Genomic DNA, 18,430 nt, shown 5'->3' on the forward strand with positions numbered 1-18,430 from the left:
GTTTCTAGCTCTCTACCTCTCTCCCTTTCTCTCTGTTAAAAATCAATAAAATAGCCGGGACCGGTTTAGCTCAGTGGATAGAGCGTCGGCCTGCGGACTGAAAGGTCCTGGGTTCGATTCCGGTCAAGGGCATGTACCTTGGTTGCGGGCACATCTCCAGTAGGGGGTGTGCAAGAGGCAGCTGATCGATGATTCTCTCTCATTGATGTTTCTAACTCTCTGTCCCTTCAATTCCTCTCTGTGTAAAATCAATAAAATATATATTTTTTTAAAAATCAATAAAATATATTTTAAAAAAAAAAGAAAAGAAAATTCCAGTTACTTAATTTACTGAAATACACATTCTATTTTTTCTGTTCTGTGCTTTCCTATCCTGTCCAATCCTTTTTGTTGATAGAGCTTTGAGATTAATCAACTGCCGTGGAAACTTTGTAAATAAGTGATTATTACTATTTTTTTAATCCTCATTGGAGGATAGTTTTTCCCCTTGGTTTTCAGAGTTGAAAGGAGTGGGAGAGGAGAGAGGAGAAAGACAGAGAGAAATATCGATATGAGAGAGACACATTGATTGGTTGCCTCCCAGTTGTGCCTGGACCGGGGCTGGATGAACCTGCAACCAGGTATGTGCCCTTGATCAGGAATCGACCAGAGACCCTTCTGTAAGGGCTGACACTCTAACCACTAAGCAGTGCTGGCCAGGGCAAGTTATTATTATTTTTTTAATTTTAAAAATTTGATTTTAGAGAGAGGAAGGGAGGAGTCAGAGACAGACATTGATGTGAAAGACCCAACCAGGATCGAACCTGAAACCTGGGTATGTGCCCAAGCAGGAATCAAACCCACCACCTTTCTGTGTAGGGAATGACACTCCAGCACTGTAAATTAGTTTTAATGGTCTGTTACAGTAGAGGTTTTAGTGAAAAATTAGATCAGAATTTTCTTATTATTTTTCAAAACTTATCTAGGCCATCTTTTATTTTTTAAAATATATTTTTATTGATTTTAGAGAGGAAAGGAGAGGGAAAGAGAGATAGAAACATCAATGATGAGAGAATCATTGATCAGCTGTCTCCTGCATGCCCCCTACTGGGGATCGAGCCTGAAACCTGGGCATATGCCCTTGAGTGGAATCAAAACCGGGACCCTTCAATCCACAGGCGGACACTCTATCCACTGAGCCAAACCACCCAAGACCAGAATATTATTAATAATATAAACAAGGTATATTAGGTCCTTTTAGAAACCTTGAGTTGTGTGGTATTTGTATTCTTAAATCTCTGTCACACACCATCACAGTTGTTTTGCCCTAGAATGGCGAGGTCGCTTCTGGGCCTGACCGGTTGACCATGACAAGGTTCTTTCTTCAAGGACAAGAAATACATTTTACATCAGGCAATACATAATTTATAGGTTGACCTGGGACCTCTTTCAAAAAGGATCTGTGAGTACTAACCAGCCTGCTATGTGGAAAGATCATGGTCCTTGGAGTCAGACTGTTCCAGGCACTGGGAAGCCTTGCGGAATTTTTTTGACTTTGAGCTTCACTTTGCTCCATATAAACAATGCAGGCCCACCCCTCAGAGTTGTGAAGATTTAATGAGCTAATCGTGGACGCATTGAACCATGCTGCCACATCAGATAGGGACAGTTCACTCAGCAGTGAAGCCCACATTTTTCTTTTCTTTTAAAGCTTCAAAAGCAAAGCAAATGCACTTGGTTACATAATTGGCTTAAAGGTGACTGAGGCTGTAAATTAGGATGGGAGAAGAAAATGATGCCAAGGTAGTGTCAAGTTTGAAAAGCGTGGTTGACATTCTGTGACTAAAAGGGGACACGTTTACAATGAAAGTCCAGGAGATGGGTTTGGAAATGGAGCTCCCTTCCCTGGCCCTCTCACTGCTTTGTGTTCACAGACTTCCTTTTTTTTTTCTCTTTTTTTTTTTTTCTGAGGTTCTAAAACAGAAACAAAACATAGGCCCTGCAAGGAGCTTTGAATTCTTTCTAAAGAGGAAATAGACTTTACCTAACCAATGCACTTCCTGTGTGTGCCGGATCCGTGCGTGCCACATCCGTTAAAGAGCGAGGCGGGCCCTGGCTGGTATAGTGTTCAGCTGCAGAATTTCCTCTTCGTAGTAGGGGTGCAAACTATATCACAGTGTTCCGACATGTGTAAGGTCTGTCTGAGTCTTTTGGGGATCTTGTTAAAAATGCAGGTTCTGCCGAAACCGGTTTGGCTCAGTGGGTAGAGCGTCGGCCTGTGGACTACCAGGGGTCCCAGGTTCGGTTCTAGTCAAGGGCATGTGCCTTGGTTGTGGGCACATCCCCGGTAGGGGGTGTGCAGGAGGCAGCTGATGGATGTTTCTCTCTCATTGATGTTTCTGGCTCTCTATCTCTCTCCCTTTCTCTCTGTAAAAAATCAACAAAATATATATTAAAAAAATAAAATAAAAATTCAGGTTCTGCCAAAACCGCTTTGGCTCAGTGGACAGGGCGTCGGCCTGCGGACTGAAAGGTCCCAGGTTCACTTCTGGTCAAGGGCATGTACCTTGGTTTCGGGCACATCCCCAGTAGGGGGTGTGCAGGAGGCAGCTGATCGATGACTCTCTCTCATCGATGTTTCTAACTCTTTGTCCCCCTCTCCCTTCCTCTCTGTAAAAAAATCAATAAAATATATATTTTTAAAAATGCAGGTTCTGATTCAGTAGCTCTGGGTGAGATCTGAACATTTTTGCATTTTTGATAATATTCCAGGTGATGTTTCTCCCTTGGTTCTTTTAGTACAGTCTTAAAAGCATACTTGATTAACTTTATTTTTATTCAGTAACATTTATTTGCTTAGTACTGATATGTTAGAGGCTTATTCCCAAGGATCCCACAGTTGAGTGATGAACCAAATCAAGTACCTTTTTAGTTTGGCTCTTTAAAAAAAAAAAAAAAATTAAAAAAAAATTTATATATATATATATATATATATATATATATATATATATATATATATATATATTGTTGATTTTTTACAGAGAGGAAGGGAGGGGGATAGAGAGCTAGAAACATCGATGAGAAAGAAACATTGATCAGCTGCCTGCAACCGAGGTACATGCCCTTGACCAGAATCGAACCTAGGACCCCTCTGTTCGCAGGCCGACGCTCTTATCCACTGAGCCAAGCAGGTTAGGGGAAGTTTGGCTCTTAAAAAAAAAAAAAAAAATCAACAAAACAACTTTGACTTTAGTTTATCTTATAGAAGTTCTTTAGTAATTTTACAGAGATTAGTTAACAATTAAATTTAAATTAGGATTTCTCCTTTACTTTATGATTTAAGGAATTCTGTTACTGCACACATACCAGCCACTGTAACTCCCAGTAAGGTGAAAAAGAGAAAAAGTTGTGTCCATGATCTGTCCACCCAGCCAATCAAACTTCTTTTTTTAAAATTAATTAATTAATTAATTTTTATTTTTTATTTCTTTGTTGCCCTTGGGCAGGGGCATCTTTTGTTTTTATGTGGTTGTGAACATTTCTGTAAAACAATTTTCTATGTCTGCTTTTTAAATTTAGTATTAGAGAATAAATAGAAAGTGTTCTAAACTTCTCTTTTAGCTATTGAAATAAAGTACTTTAGCTTGGTTGGCGTGGCTCAGTGGTTGAGTGTTGACCTATGAACCAGGAGGTCATGGTTGGATTCCAGATCTGGGTACACGCTCCGGTTGTGGGCTCCATCCCCAGTAGCAGGCATCCAATCAATGATTCTCATCATTGATGTTTCTTTCTCTGTCTTCCTTCCTCTCTGAAATAAAATAAATAAATAAATAAATATAGTGTTTTCTCCATATTTTGATATATTCTTTCTAGGTGGATTTTCTTGGACTTCAAACATTCTTGCTAAGATAAAGTTAGCAAAAGGGTTAGGGCAGTAAACATAATATGTCATATGAAACTAGTATGATAAGTTAGCGAGTAAAGTATGTGTTTGCTTTAATTCAACTATAAGTTTTGGTTTATAGTTAGAATTTCCTTTTTTGTTGTTAATCCTCACCAGAGATATTTTTTTCATTGCTTTTAAGACAGAATGGAAAGGAGGAAGGAAGGGAGGGCGGGAGAGAGGGAGAAAGAAACATTGACTGATTGCTTCCTGCACATGCCCTGAAGAGTGGACAGGGAGCAAACCTGCAGCTCAGGTACATCCCCTTGGCTGGGAATGGATCCTTCCCAGCCAAGGGGATGTACTTGGGTTGATGCTCTAACCCACATGTGTCAAACACAAGGCCCGTGGGCCAAATCCAGCCCGCCAGGCCTTGCAATGTGGCCCGCACCGCGCTGTCATCACTGCACTCCGCTGTCAGTTTATGACATTGTCAGTTTATGACTGTTCAGTAAACCATTTGGCCCACGATTTAGGCTGGATTTTAGATTTTGGCCCCTTCTCTGATTGAGTTCGACACCCCTACTCTAACCCAACTGAGCCACCCAGCCAGGGCCATGTTATATGTATTCTTTAAAAAAAAAAAAAAAAATGTATGAAATATATTTAAACATTTCCATAATAAGAAAAGAGTTTGAAATTTAAAGTATTTCTGAAATACATTAAAAGTAAAGATTTTCTTTTTTAAAAAATATATTTTATTGATTTTTACAGAGAGGAAGAGAGAGGGATAGATAGTTAGAAACATCGATGAGAAAGAAACATCGATCAGCTGTCTCCTGCACACCTCCCACTGGGGATGTGCCCGCAACCAAGGTACATGCCCTTGACCGGAATCGAACCTTTTAGTCCGCAGGCCAACGCTCTATCCACTGAGCCAAACCGGTTTCAGCAAGATTTTCTTGTTTTACCTCTAAGAACAGCGGTCGCCAACCTTTCAGACCTCATGAACCACCAGTAGTCCCCAGACCACCGGTTGGTGACCGCTGTCTTAGAGCAGCGGTCCTTAGTCTGGCTCTGTGGCCGTAGAGCAGTGTTTCTCAAAGTATGGGCTGCAGAGTCACAGGTGTGCTTGTGGAAAGCAAGAACTCCATACGCTCCTCTTGCCCCCCTTCTCCAAGCTTCTAGTTGAGTAGGTCTGGGATGGAGCCTGCAATCTGAATTATAACAGGCAGCCTGTTTGATTCTTCTGCAAACCAACTTTCAGACTTACTGCTCCCAGCAAGCCATGGTATCCGGGGAGCCAAGGCCAGGGCCACCAGGTTGTAGCAGGCCCTGGCATAGAGCAGGACCATGGCACCGCCCATTGCAGCTGCCTGACACACACTGGTCCCCTTGGCCTCCAGGTAGATGCTGGTGGAGGGTGCCTGCCGGGCAACAAGGCAGAGGCAGGCGGCAAGAGAGAGTGCACAGATAACAAACAGGGAGTCGCTCACCAGGACACGCACCAGCAGGAGGGTCCAGGGCTGTGTCCGGATGGCGGGACAGCACAGCATACAGCACATTCACCAGCAGAAAGAGCAGCGAGGCCCCCACGAAGGCCCCTCCGACAGCCAGCAAGCCTCGGCTCATCTCTGGCCGACGTTTCGTCTTGACTTTGAACATCACCTGGGCAAAATAGAGGTTCATAAGCATCAGTGTGAAGAACTGCAGGCAGATAGGGCAGCAGTAGAGAAGCCAAAAGGGCAGGGGCCCCAGGCGATTGGCTTGGGGTGGGAGGGGGTATCTCAGAAATAGAATAGTATGCAAGGCAGCCCAGAGCAGACAGAGTGCCAGGAACACCGTCTGGTAGCTGAGACGCTTGTGCCCGTGCAGGAGCATCGGTCAGAGCTGGGCATAAACGGAGAAGAGCAGAACATACAGAGTGGTGTAGGCCGCAGTCAGCCCCAGGGTCACAGCCGGTGGCAGTGCAGGCACCAGACCAGAGCAGGCACCAGGCCAGACAGAGCGCTCTCCATGTCAGGGAGGGAGGCCTGAATCCTGAGGCAGAGATGGAGGGGCTGGTCCGCCACCTATCAGGCGCAAAGTCTCCCCGAGCCGCACGGCCACCCTTACAGGGGCCCTTATCCCTCCCACTGCGCCGAGGCAGTGTTCCTGCAAGGGGAGGCACTCCGATTATCTCGAGGCTCCCCTGATGGTGCGGGGAGGGTGCCCTGATGCATCTAAAATTATTTTTTACTGAAATGTACTATTGCCACAAATTACTTTGTGCAGATGATATTTTCTAACATTTATTGAGAACAATGTGCCAGTTGTTTTACTAAGTACATCATACATTTTTATTTAATCCTAGCAGCATTCCCATGAGGTAAGCACAAGGAAATTGAGGTGTGGAGTGCTTAATTGCCTTGTCCACACTGACACAGTTTGTGAATGGTGGAGCCAGGGTTTGATGCCATTCTGTCTCACCGGAAGGCCAGTTCTGTGCAAGTCTGCAAGTTGGTGCAAATGAATCACATTTGGCTTTTCAGTGAATAGACGACGATGTTTGTGTAGCACCTTGAAGTTATCATAGTTGTTGCTTGTGGATTAGCCTTTTTTAGTGATTCTGAGTTTTGTTATTTCTTTTCAGATCAAAGAGAGTGCATCACAGACCAGAGATGTCCTCAAGCAACATTTTAATGATTTAAAGGGAACCCTTGGGAAGCTCCTGGATGAGCGACTGGTGACCCTTTTGCAAGAAGTGGATACTATTGAGCAAGAGACCATTAAGCCACTAGATGATTGCCAGAAGCTTATAGAGCACGGAGTTACCACTGCAGAGGACTTGGTCCAAGAAGGTGGGAGTCTCCCATTAAATGTGGCGAATTCAGACCAACAGTGCTCCTTTCTCAGGATACCGGCAGGCTCATTGCCATCTGGGGTGCTTACGATGTTCCTGCCATGGGACAGTTTATAATATAGGATGACAGATATACAGTGAGGTATCCCAGCATAAATGCAATTAAAGTGTTACTTATAATCATTTACAAAACAAGGAGTAAATGATTTTTTTCACATGGGTCCATGATATTACATTCGTTGTTAACAGAGCAATTTTAAGGTCATTTTGAGTCTTCATATCTTTTTTAGAGTGTTTGTGGATTATAGACTTTAATTCCCTTGTTCTTTGTATGTTTTTTATTGATTGTTAAAGAGGAAAGGAGATGGATAGAGACATAGAAACATCCATGAGAGAGGAAAATCATCAATCGGCTGCCTCCTGCACGCCCCTTACTGGGAATGGAGCCTGCAGCTGAGGCATGTGCCCTGATCAGCAATCAACCAGTGACCTCTTGGTTCCTGAGCCGACGCTCAACCGCTGAGACACACTTGTCTGGGCAATTCCATTGTTCTTTTTAATAGGTTAACAAACATGATTAGTGTTTACTTCTGAAATTGTAGTTGTTATATTTTTGTCTTTAGCCAATTATTTTGGTTGAAACATGCCCAGATCTAGCCTTGCTGCCTTCCTCCCTCCCCCCTCCCTCCCCATAAGCCTTTGTAAGGTACATTAAATTAAAATTCTGTCCTTTGGGGTTCACATGTGAGTGAGGCATATATGCTGAGAGAGATCTGAGGCCTTACGGGAGCACAGAAGGGAGACACTTAACAGGAAGAGTGTAGGATAGCTTTTTGTAAGAGGAGTTTTGCAGAGCAGCTAACAGCCCGAGTGGAAACAGAAGTAACATCACAAGTGAAGGGAGGGGTATATCAGGGATCTTTTTGAAATAATTTAGGCAGCAGAGTTACACAGTCAAAGTTGCATTTTAAAAAAATAGCACAGTCTACAGTTTGGAAACTGGGTTCAAGGTTGTAAGACTAGAAGTGAAGAAAATAATTAGAAAGTTTCAGCAGTAATCCAGATAGGAAGGAATGAGAGCAGAGACAGGAGAGCATAAGGTAGAGCTGGTTTTAAGTTTTTTCAGAGGTAGAATTATTGATGATTTTACGGATCACTAAGAGTTGGTTACCGGTGATTGTCTGGATACAGGTTGGAGGAAAAAGCAAAGGATTTAAGATAACCAGAACCAGCCTGATATTGGGTGTCAGTAAATTGTGCTTTTTACTGACCTAGGAAATGAAGGAGGCGAGTTGGGCTCTGGTGGGTACTTAGGCATTTGGTTTGGGCATGTTGAATTTGAAGTGCTTAAGATGAAAGAGGGAGTTGGGAGTGAGGCTTAGGAGAGAGATAATATCTGGAGATGTTAATATGGCAATTAATGGCGTATACATCAGATCTGAATCAATGGGAATAAGAAATATCAAGAGATAGCCTACAATATGAGATGAGAAGGCAGCAGATGGTAAAACTCAAAGGGACAGCAACATTTAAATAACTCTGGGGGGAAAGAGGCAGGAAAGGCGTAGAACACCATCCATTCTGCAACTAAGTGCAGTCAGGGGCAGAGGATAAAAAGTGTGTGGCTCACAAGTCTGTGACGCCAACTAGAAATCAGACCCGTTTGGTCTTAGTTGGAATATGGTACTAACATTATCTTCACATGCTAAGTGTTATTTTAGTCTTATCTTCAGTGAGAAGTGTTTATTTGCTGTTCATCGTAACAGTGCCTTTGAGACAAAAATTTTTAGCAAGACCACAGAATGTCTTTCCCTGGAGGCTGTGAATTTGGAAACAAACCCAGAAGCAGTTCATCACAGGTCAGGAGCGTACACCCATCACCCCGAGGACTGAGATGTTTTTAGTTTAGAAAACAAATCCTTCCAGGTACATACATGCTTGTCACAGCATCTGATGCTTCAACTTTTTTGTACTTCAAAAATACTTTAAATTTCAAACTCTTTTCTTCTTTCCCAAGGGATAAAGACTTATTTATGGAATTGGGAGGATTTTGACAGTGTTCAGTGTGTCCCTGTTTTCCTTTTGGTGAAGGAAACTTGAGTCATTCCAAGGTGCATTCAGATGGAAAAGAGTTCTGGTGGGGCTGTGGAAGGACATAGAAGTAGTTGTGTTTTTACTGCCTTTATATAGCATTTTCTTTTTATTCTGTTGAGTAATTTCTAATCTAATAGATGATAATTTTTTAGGAAAACATTATGATTTATTTGTGTTTTTTTTAATCTTTATTGTTGAAAGTATTACACATGTTTCTTTCCTCTCCCCCCCCCCCCCATTTGTTTTATAAGATCCCGTGTGCCCTACTCCTTCTGACTCCTGTTGGTGTTGATAAAAGTTTCTGAAGAAGAGATAGAAAAAGCCCCTGGGTCTTCTGCTTTGTATAAAGTTGATTGACAGCCATATTTCCTTGTATAGAATAGAACAGACATTTCTGGCGGGACGTTGCCATTGTGAACCCTTTTTCCTCCCATTTAAAAAAAATATATATTTATTGATTTTTTACAGAGAGGAAGGGAGAGGGAGAGTTAGAAACATCGATGAGAGAGAGACATCGATCAGCTGCCTTCTGGGCTCCCCCCTCCCCAACTAGGGATGTGCCCACAACCAAGGCACCTGCCCTTAACCGAAATCGAACCTGGGACCCTTGAGTCTGCAGGCCAGTGCTCTATCCACTGAGCCAAACCGGTTAGTTAGTCTCACTTCTAAAATAGTGTCTGCTTTTACTTTTTGGGAATTAAGAAAAAAGCTACTTTAAATTTTATTTTTCAGTTAGAGTTTACATTCAGTATTATTTTGTGTTAGTTTCAGGTATACAGCATAGTGGTTAGATAATCATATATACTTTACAAAGTATTCCCCCCCAATATTTCTAGTACCCACCTAGCACCATATAGGTATTATAATATTGTTGACTATACTAGAGGCCCAGTGCACAAAATTCATGCATGAGTAGGGTCCCTAGCAGCTGCTGGCTGCTGGCCAGGGCCTCCCTTCATTCCATGCCACCCCCTGGTGGTCAGTGCACATCATACCGAGTGATCAAACTCCAGGTTGAACTCTCAGTGTCCCAGTCGAACTCCCGAGGGGACACTTTGCATATTAGGCTTTTATATCTCCATGACTATTTTCTTTCTGTACTTCTTTTTTAAATTTAAATTTAATTTTTACTAAATTTATTGGGGTGATATTGGTTAACATCATCATATAAGTTTCAGGTGTTAGTTTCTGTGTTTGAAGATCTGTATATTGCACCATGTGCCTACCACCCAAACAACCCATATTTCTTAATTCCTTCACCTATTTTGGGAATTTTTTAAGAAAGATTTTTGTTGAGTGCAGAGAGGAAGGGAGAGAGAGAGATAGAAACATCAATGATGAGAGAGGATCATTGATTGGCTGTCTCCTCCATGCCCCACATTGCAACCCGGATTGAGCCTGCAACCTGGATTGAACCTGCAACCTGGGCATGCACCTTGACCGGGAACCGAAACATGACTTCCTGGTTCATAGGTCGATGCTCTCAACCACTGAGCCATGCCAGGCCTCTTTTGGAAATTTGAAGAATTGTTTGCAAGAAAACCAGAGACCTATCTGGATTCGGGTTGTGTTGATTACTTTAGAATGTAACTATTTTTCACTGTACTAGATTTCTTTTTTCTGATTCTAGGAGAAATTGCCATTCTTGGTGGTGTAGGAGAACAGAATGAAAAACTGTGGAGCTTTACCAAAAAGGCCTCCCACATTCAGTTGGACAGGTAAGAGTTAATGCCTTTGGGGCTTACTTTTAAGCATCTAAACCAAGCATGTCAAACTCAAAGGCTAACATGGGCCAAACAAACAAGGTTTAAGTTTATGTGGGCCGCAAAAAAAAACACAAAAGCTTCAGTTTTCATAGAACTGAAACCAGTAGGTTTATTTTAGTAAAGACATGCTGAATACAAAGGGCTGAAATAAATGAGTAATTGTTAACATAAAATAATAGAACACTTTAATAAAAATTAATCTTTTTTATTGAATATTAACTTACCAGACACTGATTAATTGCACAAATTAATAAGTGTAATGCAAATAAACCTATTTTTCTAGTTCTCTGAAAGTGAAATATTTCCTGTTACACAGACCAAACAAGTCAGTCCAAGACTAATGATGTGGCCATCGGCTGCTAAAATATTCACTGCTGGTATTAGTGGAGAGAAATGGTGCACCTGCGCATAAGGCACGTGAGGGAAATGAATGCAACACGATCATAGTAATCAGTCATTAGCGAATATTGTAGTTCATTATTAATAATTATAACAGGATATTGTAAAAATTAAGTTACAATTTTTTAATTAAAATGTTTCTTACATACTGATATATTGGCTAGGCCGCAAATATATGTGGCCTGTGGGCCATGGGTTTGGCATGCTTGATCTAAACTATCTGCCTTTTTACTCATCCCCTGTTAAAGATTCTGACTAAGGGAGAAAGAGAATATATTTTTTAAGGTTTCACTGCTCATTACCAATATTACTAATATAAAATAGTTGTGATTGAGAGATGCAAATCAAAACAACAATGCGGTACCATCTCACACCTGTCAGAATAGCCAACATCAACAAATCAACAAACGACAAGTGTTGGCGAGGTTGCGGAGAAAAAGGAACCCTTGTGCTCTGCTGGTGGGAATGCAGACTGGTGCAGCCACTGTGGAGAACAGTATGGAGTTTCCTCAAAAAACTGAAAATGGAACTCCCATTTGACCCAGTAATCCCACTCCTAGGAATATATCCCAAGAAACTAGAAACACCAATCAGAAAGGATGTATGCACCCCTATGTTCATAGCAGCACAATCTACAATAGCTAGAATTTGGAAACAGCCTAGGTGCCCATCAGCTGATGATTGGATCCAAAAACTATGGTACATCTACACAATGGAATACTATGCTGCTATAAAAAAGAAGGAATTCTCATCATTTGCAGCAACCTGGGTAGAATTAGAGAACATAATTCTGAGTGAAATAAGCCAGTCAATGAAAGAGAAATACCACATGACCTCACTCATTTATGGATATTAAAGAACATTATAAACTGATGAACCAAAAGACAGATAAAGACAGTAAAGCAACAAGCAGACTGTCAAATTATAGCGGGGAGGGTAGGGAGATCTGGGGGAGAGAAGAGATCAACCGAAGGACTTTTATACATGCATATAAGTACAATGAATGGACACAAAACTCTGGGGAGGGAGAGTGTGTATGGGAAGGGGGGGCAATGTTGAAATATGTACACAGATAATAATTTAATAAAAATAAATAAATAAAACCAAACAAACACCAAAAAAATAAAAATAAAAATAAAATAGTTGTGATTGTAATTTTTGGTATAGTATCATTATAGATTTTCTTCGATTCTTTTTTTTTAATTAAATTTATTGGAGTGACATTGGTCAACATGAACATACAGGTTTCAGGTGTGGGTTTCTGTGTTGCAAGAGCTATATATTGAACCATTCTCAGTTATGTGAGAACCATGTACTCACCACCCAAAGTAAAATCTCCTGTCAACATATATTAGGATCCTCTTCTCCTCTTACTCTCTTCCCAGATTTTTTTCAATTCTAATGTGTAATACAATTGTTAAATTTTTAATGATTTGAACAGAACATTGAAACTGGGTCATATCTCAATAAAACAGATCTTTTGGTATAAACTTGACAACTGTGATTCTACCAACTTTTTTTTAAATCTTTTTGCTTATATTTATTTGGGAATAGAATCTTTATGTAATGTCTTGTAAAGTCCCCACTGCCATGAGCATTATTTACTAGGAGCTTCTGCATCCTTATAGTATGTGACTGATGTAAATATTCCTTGTTGTTGTTTTTTTGAATCCTCACCCAAGGATATGTTTATTGATTTTAGTGAGAGGGAGAGAGAAACATCGATCAGTTGCCCTCCGGTACCACCTAGGGATTGAACCCAAAACCTGGGTATGTGCCCTAACTGGGAATTGGACCTGCCACCTTTTGATGTATTGGATAATGACAATACTCCAACCAACTGAGCCATACCAGCCAAGGCTGTATTATTATTATTTTTAATAAGAGAAAGTTTATTTAGAAAGTCACAGAGGTAGAAGAGAACTATGGAATCATTGGGCTTTGGAAACAAGTTACAGAGGCAAAAGAAGGGCCTTGGAGCTTAGGAGAGAGACAAGGAAAAGATGCCTGGGAGAAGGGAGTGGGGAAGGTGTGTTGTGCTCCAGAGTGAGAGCCAACCCTTGGAATTTTTTTTGGTGGGGGGTGGAGGTGCGGGGGGGAGGGGGGGGCAAGGGAGGGTGTTAATTCTCCTCCAAGGATTTTTTTCCATTAATTTTAGAAAGTGGAAAGGAGAGAGGTAGTGGGAGAGAGAAAGAGAGAAACATCAATGAGAGAGACACATCGATTAGTTGCCTCCTGCATACACTCCAACCGGGCTGGGGATCAAACCCAAGACTCTGTGGTGGTCTGGCCAGTGCTCTAACCATTTAGCAATACTGGCCAGGGCTGCTCTTGTATTTTTAACTCTTAGTTAAAAGCCTCATAAGCACATGAACTTTGTTTCCTCAGCTTACCAGAAGTGCCTTTACTGGTTGATGTGCCTTGTTTATCTGCTCAGTTGGATGACTCAATTCTTAACATAGTGAAAGACCACATTTTTAAGCATGGAACTGTAGCATCTCGCCCACCAGTCCAGATAGAGGAACTAATAGAGAAGCCTGGAGGCATCATTGTGAGATGGTGTAAGGTAAGTAATTCAGAATTATGGAAGTGGCTTCAACATTATGAGTTTGAGATTTGGGGGCCTCAAATTTTTTTTTCTTAAATATGTTTTTAAAAATATATATATTATACAGAGAGGAAGAGTAATAGAGAGTTAGAAACATCAATGAGAGAGAAACATTGATCAGCTGCCTCCTGCAGCCCCCCAATTTGGGATGTGCCCACAACCAAGGTACATGCCCTTAACCAGAATCAAACCTGGGACTCTTGAGTCTGCAGGCTGATGCTCTATCCACTGAGCCAAACCAGTTAGGGCTCTTAAATATGTTTTTATTGATTTCAGAGAGTAAGGGTGAAGAAGAAAGGGATAGAAACATCAATGATGAGAGAGAACCATACACCTCCCACTAGGAATTAAGCCCTATGCCCAGGCATGTGCCCTTGACCGGAAATCGAACCGTGACTTCTTAGTTCATGGGTCAGTGCTCACCACTGAGCAACACAGGCTGGGGAAATTACTTTTTAAATTACCACCTTTGAATATTTTCTTCTCTTCATAAACAAAAATATAATTAAAGTCACAGGGATCTTGAACTGAGGTAGCTGTTCCAGTTTGAGATAAATAGTTTTAAAAGTTCTTTTTAAAATCCCTGAATCACTATATTTGTTTCTCAGTTGTAACTCTTACTGAGTTAAGGATTGCTCCCATTTCTGTTTATTAGGAAATTCAAATGATGGTAGTGAATATTGGGTGTCTGATAGCTTTCTGGTCAACACTCAACTAATATCTCTGAAATAAAATGTCTAAAGAATGATTTCTACACACTCTCAGCATTGCTGAGATTGTGTGTGTTAATTTGGTTATATAGATGAGCTACCATATTTTATTTTATTAATCCTCACTCGAGGATATTTTCCATTGATTTTTAGAGAGAGTGGAAGAGAGGGGGAGAGACACAGAGAGAAACATCAATGTGAGGGAGACACATCAATTGGTCACCACCCACATGAGCCTTACCCAGGCCCGGGGATTGAGCCCACAACCAGAGCATGTGACTGGGAATGGAACTGTGACCTCCTGGTTCATGGGTCGATGCTCATCTACTGAGCTACGCCGGCTGGGCTAGTTGTGGGATTCTTATCCTTGAATTTTTAATGTTTTATCTTTGGCATTATTGTGTAGAAATCATGCCACTTCATCGAAAGCAGATTTTTTTCGTATCAGATTGGGAGATCTAAAACACATGGTTCAATAAAAAAAAGAAGGGACTCAGTGATGGAATATTTTCTATGATCTTCCTGAGAAGAGCCTGTATTTAGTATATTCAGCACATGGGCTTGTATGCTTGGCCCAAAATGCCACATTCAAAGTTCTTTTTATTTTTTTATTTTTATTGATTTCAGAGAGGAAGGGAGAGGGGGAGAGAGAGAGAGAGAGAAACATCACTGATGAGAGAATCAATGATCAGCTGCCTCCTGCACACCCCCTACTGGGGATTGAACCCAAAACCCTGGCATTGGCCCTTGACCAGAATTGAATCTGGGACCTTTCAGACCACAGGCCGATGCTCTATCCACTGACCTAATCTGTCGAGGGCCACATTCAAAGTTTTTAAACAGTGATGCCGAGAGAAATTACTCCCTGATGTTGACCTAACACAAAGTCTTTCTTCTTAGGTGGATGATGACTTTACAGCCCAAGATTACAGACTCCAGTTCCGTAAATGTACTTCAAATCATTTTGAGGATGTATATGTGGGCTCTGAAACGGAATTCATAGTATTACACATAGACCCCAATGTTGATTACCAGTTCCGAGTCTGCGCCCGAGGAGATGGCCGGCAGGAGTGGAGTCCTTGGAGCGTCCCCCAGATAGGTCATTCCACGCTGGTGCCTCATGGTATGCCCTTGCCTTCTCACTCCTGAGCCTAACTGTGTGTAGGAACACTTGTTTTTTGTGCTCAAGGTCGCACACTGACCACCCTTGTTTCTAAGGCTAACCTTTGGATTGATGAGAACAACACAGGACGTGTCTTTCACTTCCTGCTCAAATTACTTCATGTGACTTTTACAAAAAAATTCAACCGTTCTTATCTCCAGAGTCTAAAACAGTGCCACCCCTGATTGGTAGCATTCCCTAAAATCACAAATTTTAAATATTGCATCAGGAAACTGCAGAGTTTTTTGTTGTTTTTTAAAAATATATTCTTATTGATTTTAGAGAGGAAGGGAAGTGGGGAGAGAGAGAAGCATCAATGATGAGAGAGAATCATTGATCGGCTGCCTCCTGCTTGTCCCCTACTGGGGATCGAGCCCACAACCAAGGCATGTGCCTTTGACAAGAATCGAACCTAGGACCTTTCAGTCTGTAGGCCAATGCTCTTTCTACTGTGCCAAACTGGCTAGGGCAGTGGTCAGCAAACTGCGGCTCGTGAGCCACACGCAGCTCGCAAGGCGCAGTTTGCCGCTCTGTTGACTAATGAGTTTGCCGACCACTGAGATAGGGGCTTAATCACAGGGAACAACAGCCTATAATTATTGGAATCGAGAGTCTAAGTCAGTGGTCGGCAAACTCATTAGTCAACAGAGCGGCAAACCACGGCTCACGAGCCTCGTGGCTGACGAGCTGAAGTTTGCTGACCCCTGGGCTAGGGCATGGACACTGCAGTGTTTGATCCAAATGTTCGGTGTACATCTGAGTAGAGGCTTTTTCTCTAAAGCTGTATGATTGACATTGATCTCTTCTACACTGAGTGGCCATATTATTATTATCTCTGAATGCATAATCATCTGGCCACTCAGTGTATATCCTATATAATAAAAGGCTAATATGCAAATTGTCCCTTTGACCAGGAGTTCGACCAGCAGGCAGGCCAGCCAACTGCCCATGTCCCCTCCCCCTGGCCAGACCCCACCCATACATGAATTCATGCACTAATGTATTAATATATATAATGTATTAATGTGTGTACACACACACACACACACACACACACACACACACACACTGAGTGGCCAGATTATTATACATTCAGAGATCATAATATAATAATCTGGCCACTCAGTATATATTACTAGGTTAACGGATTCCGACTCATTTATTAAGTTCTTAATCAGGTTAGAGTAAGCTCAAATGTGATTTTATCAGATAGGCGATAACACTTTTATCTTCCATGCCAGAATTGTTTAAGAATAGACCAAAAGTGTTTTTATGGTTTGTAGGATTGACCATAATACCCTGTCATGGAAAAATCTTTTATTAAATTTCCTCATGATCCTCTAAGAGTAGTCTCTTCTACTTCCAAGTCTTTTTTAATGTGTCTGTACTGAAGCTAGTCCTGAAAAGATCCTAATAGTTTTCAATGTCTTTGATTTTTAAAAAGAATGGACAGCTGGCTTTGAGGGGTACAGTCTGAGCAGTCGAAGAAACATAGCACTCCGGAATGATTCAGAGTCCTCAGGTGTTCTCTACTCCAGCGCTCCAACCTATTTCTGTGGGCAGACATTAACGTTCAGGCAAGTAGATGCTATGATATCTGTCTGTTATGGCTTAGGCAGGATAATGAAGAACATATATAAGCTTCAGATCAAAATTGTCCTGAGATTATCCCATCATTTATAGGCAGTGGTACTTTGAGGAGATTTCTTTATTTCTCTTTGCTTCAGTTTCCTCATGTATTCATAGGGTTATTATGAAGATTAACTGAACACAAAATGCATTGTTTATGTTCGATACATAGTATGTACATATTATGTTTAGGTCTCTTTTCTTCTTGGTAAATAGAGGCAAGTAGAATACCTCTCACAAGTGAGCCTTAAAAAATATAGAGGAAAAAGAAGGAACTGTTACCATTTGCAGCAGCATGGATGGACCTGGAGAGCATTATGTGAAGTGAAATAAGCCAGGCAATGAAAGAAAAATACTACATGATCTCACTCATTTATGGAAAATAAAGAACATTATAACCTGATGAACAATAAGATAGATGCAGAGGCAGTAAAGCACCAAACAGACTGTCAAATTACAGTGGGAAGGCTGGGGAGTGTTGAGGAGGGGGGGGGAAGAGATCAACCAAAAGACTTGTATGCATGCATATAAGCACACCAATGGACACAATACACTGGGGGTAGGGGTGGGATGAGGGCATGTGACAGAGTAGGGGAGGCTGGGGGAAGGTCAATGGGGAAAAAGAGATATATGTACTACTATATGTAATACTTTAAACAACAACAAAAATTTAGAGGCACAGAATTTTCTTTTTGTAGTTTTGAATCAATCAAATCAGGTCTCTATGAGAGACAGCCAACCAGTGTAAACCTACTATATACATAATTCTCTGAAAAAAACAAAAACAAACTAAAAACAAATCTCTGCTAGTACCAATTAATTTTCTATTTCTTTATCGCTTCCTGTATTAGAAAATTTTTTTGTGTGTTTTTATGTTATCTGAGATGTACTCTCTATGGTCATATTTCTAAGTAGCTCTTCCTACAAACCAAAGTTCAGTTTTGATTTTAAAGCATAAAGCTTGCCTGATGTTCACCATACTCACAGAGTAGCAAACTCTCTTCTGAGTTTTACCTTTTTTTGATTTTTATTTTATTTACTTTATCAATTGATATATATATATATATATATATATATATATATATATATATATAGTTTTACCTTTTTTTGATTTTTATTTTATTTACTTTATCAATATATATATATATATATATATATATATATATATATTTATTGATTTCAGAGAGGAAGGAAGAGGTATAGAGAGATAGAAACATCAATGATTAGAGAGGATCATTGATTGGCTGCTTCCTGCTTGCCCCTATTGGGGATCAAGCCCACAATCCAGGCACGTGCCCTCGGCCAGAATCAAACCTAGGACTCCTCAGTCCCCAGGCTGATGCTCTATCCACTGGCTA

At 41.0% G+C, this 18,430-nt stretch overlaps 1 protein-coding gene and 1 pseudogene across 3 annotated transcripts in view; one reads left to right on the forward strand and one right to left on the reverse strand.

The window, feature by feature from the left end:
• CRLF3 (cytokine receptor like factor 3) overlaps positions 1-18,430 on the forward strand; it is a 96,146-nt gene that overhangs the window by 9,641 nt on the left and 68,075 nt on the right. For both annotated transcript variants that reach the window (XM_084862763.1, XM_084862762.1), the window contains exons 2-6: positions 6,495-6,702; positions 10,429-10,516; positions 13,352-13,529; positions 15,182-15,404; positions 16,888-17,020. In XM_084862763.1, coding sequence (XP_084718889.1) covers positions 6,495-6,702; positions 10,429-10,516; positions 13,352-13,529; positions 15,182-15,404; positions 16,888-17,020 — 830 coding nt within the window. The remainder of the gene's footprint in view (positions 1-6,494; positions 6,703-10,428; positions 10,517-13,351; positions 13,530-15,181; positions 15,405-16,887; positions 17,021-18,430) is intronic.
• On the reverse strand, positions 4,684-5,895 carry LOC311611063 (integral membrane protein GPR137-like; annotated as a pseudogene). The gene has a single exon. The product of its transcript is annotated as an integral membrane protein GPR137-like (transcript).

The sequence above is a fragment of the Pipistrellus hanaki genome, assembly GCF_964339955.1.
Source record: "Pipistrellus hanaki genome assembly, chromosome: 16".
NCBI lineage: Eukaryota > Metazoa > Chordata > Mammalia > Chiroptera > Vespertilionidae > Pipistrellus > Pipistrellus hanaki.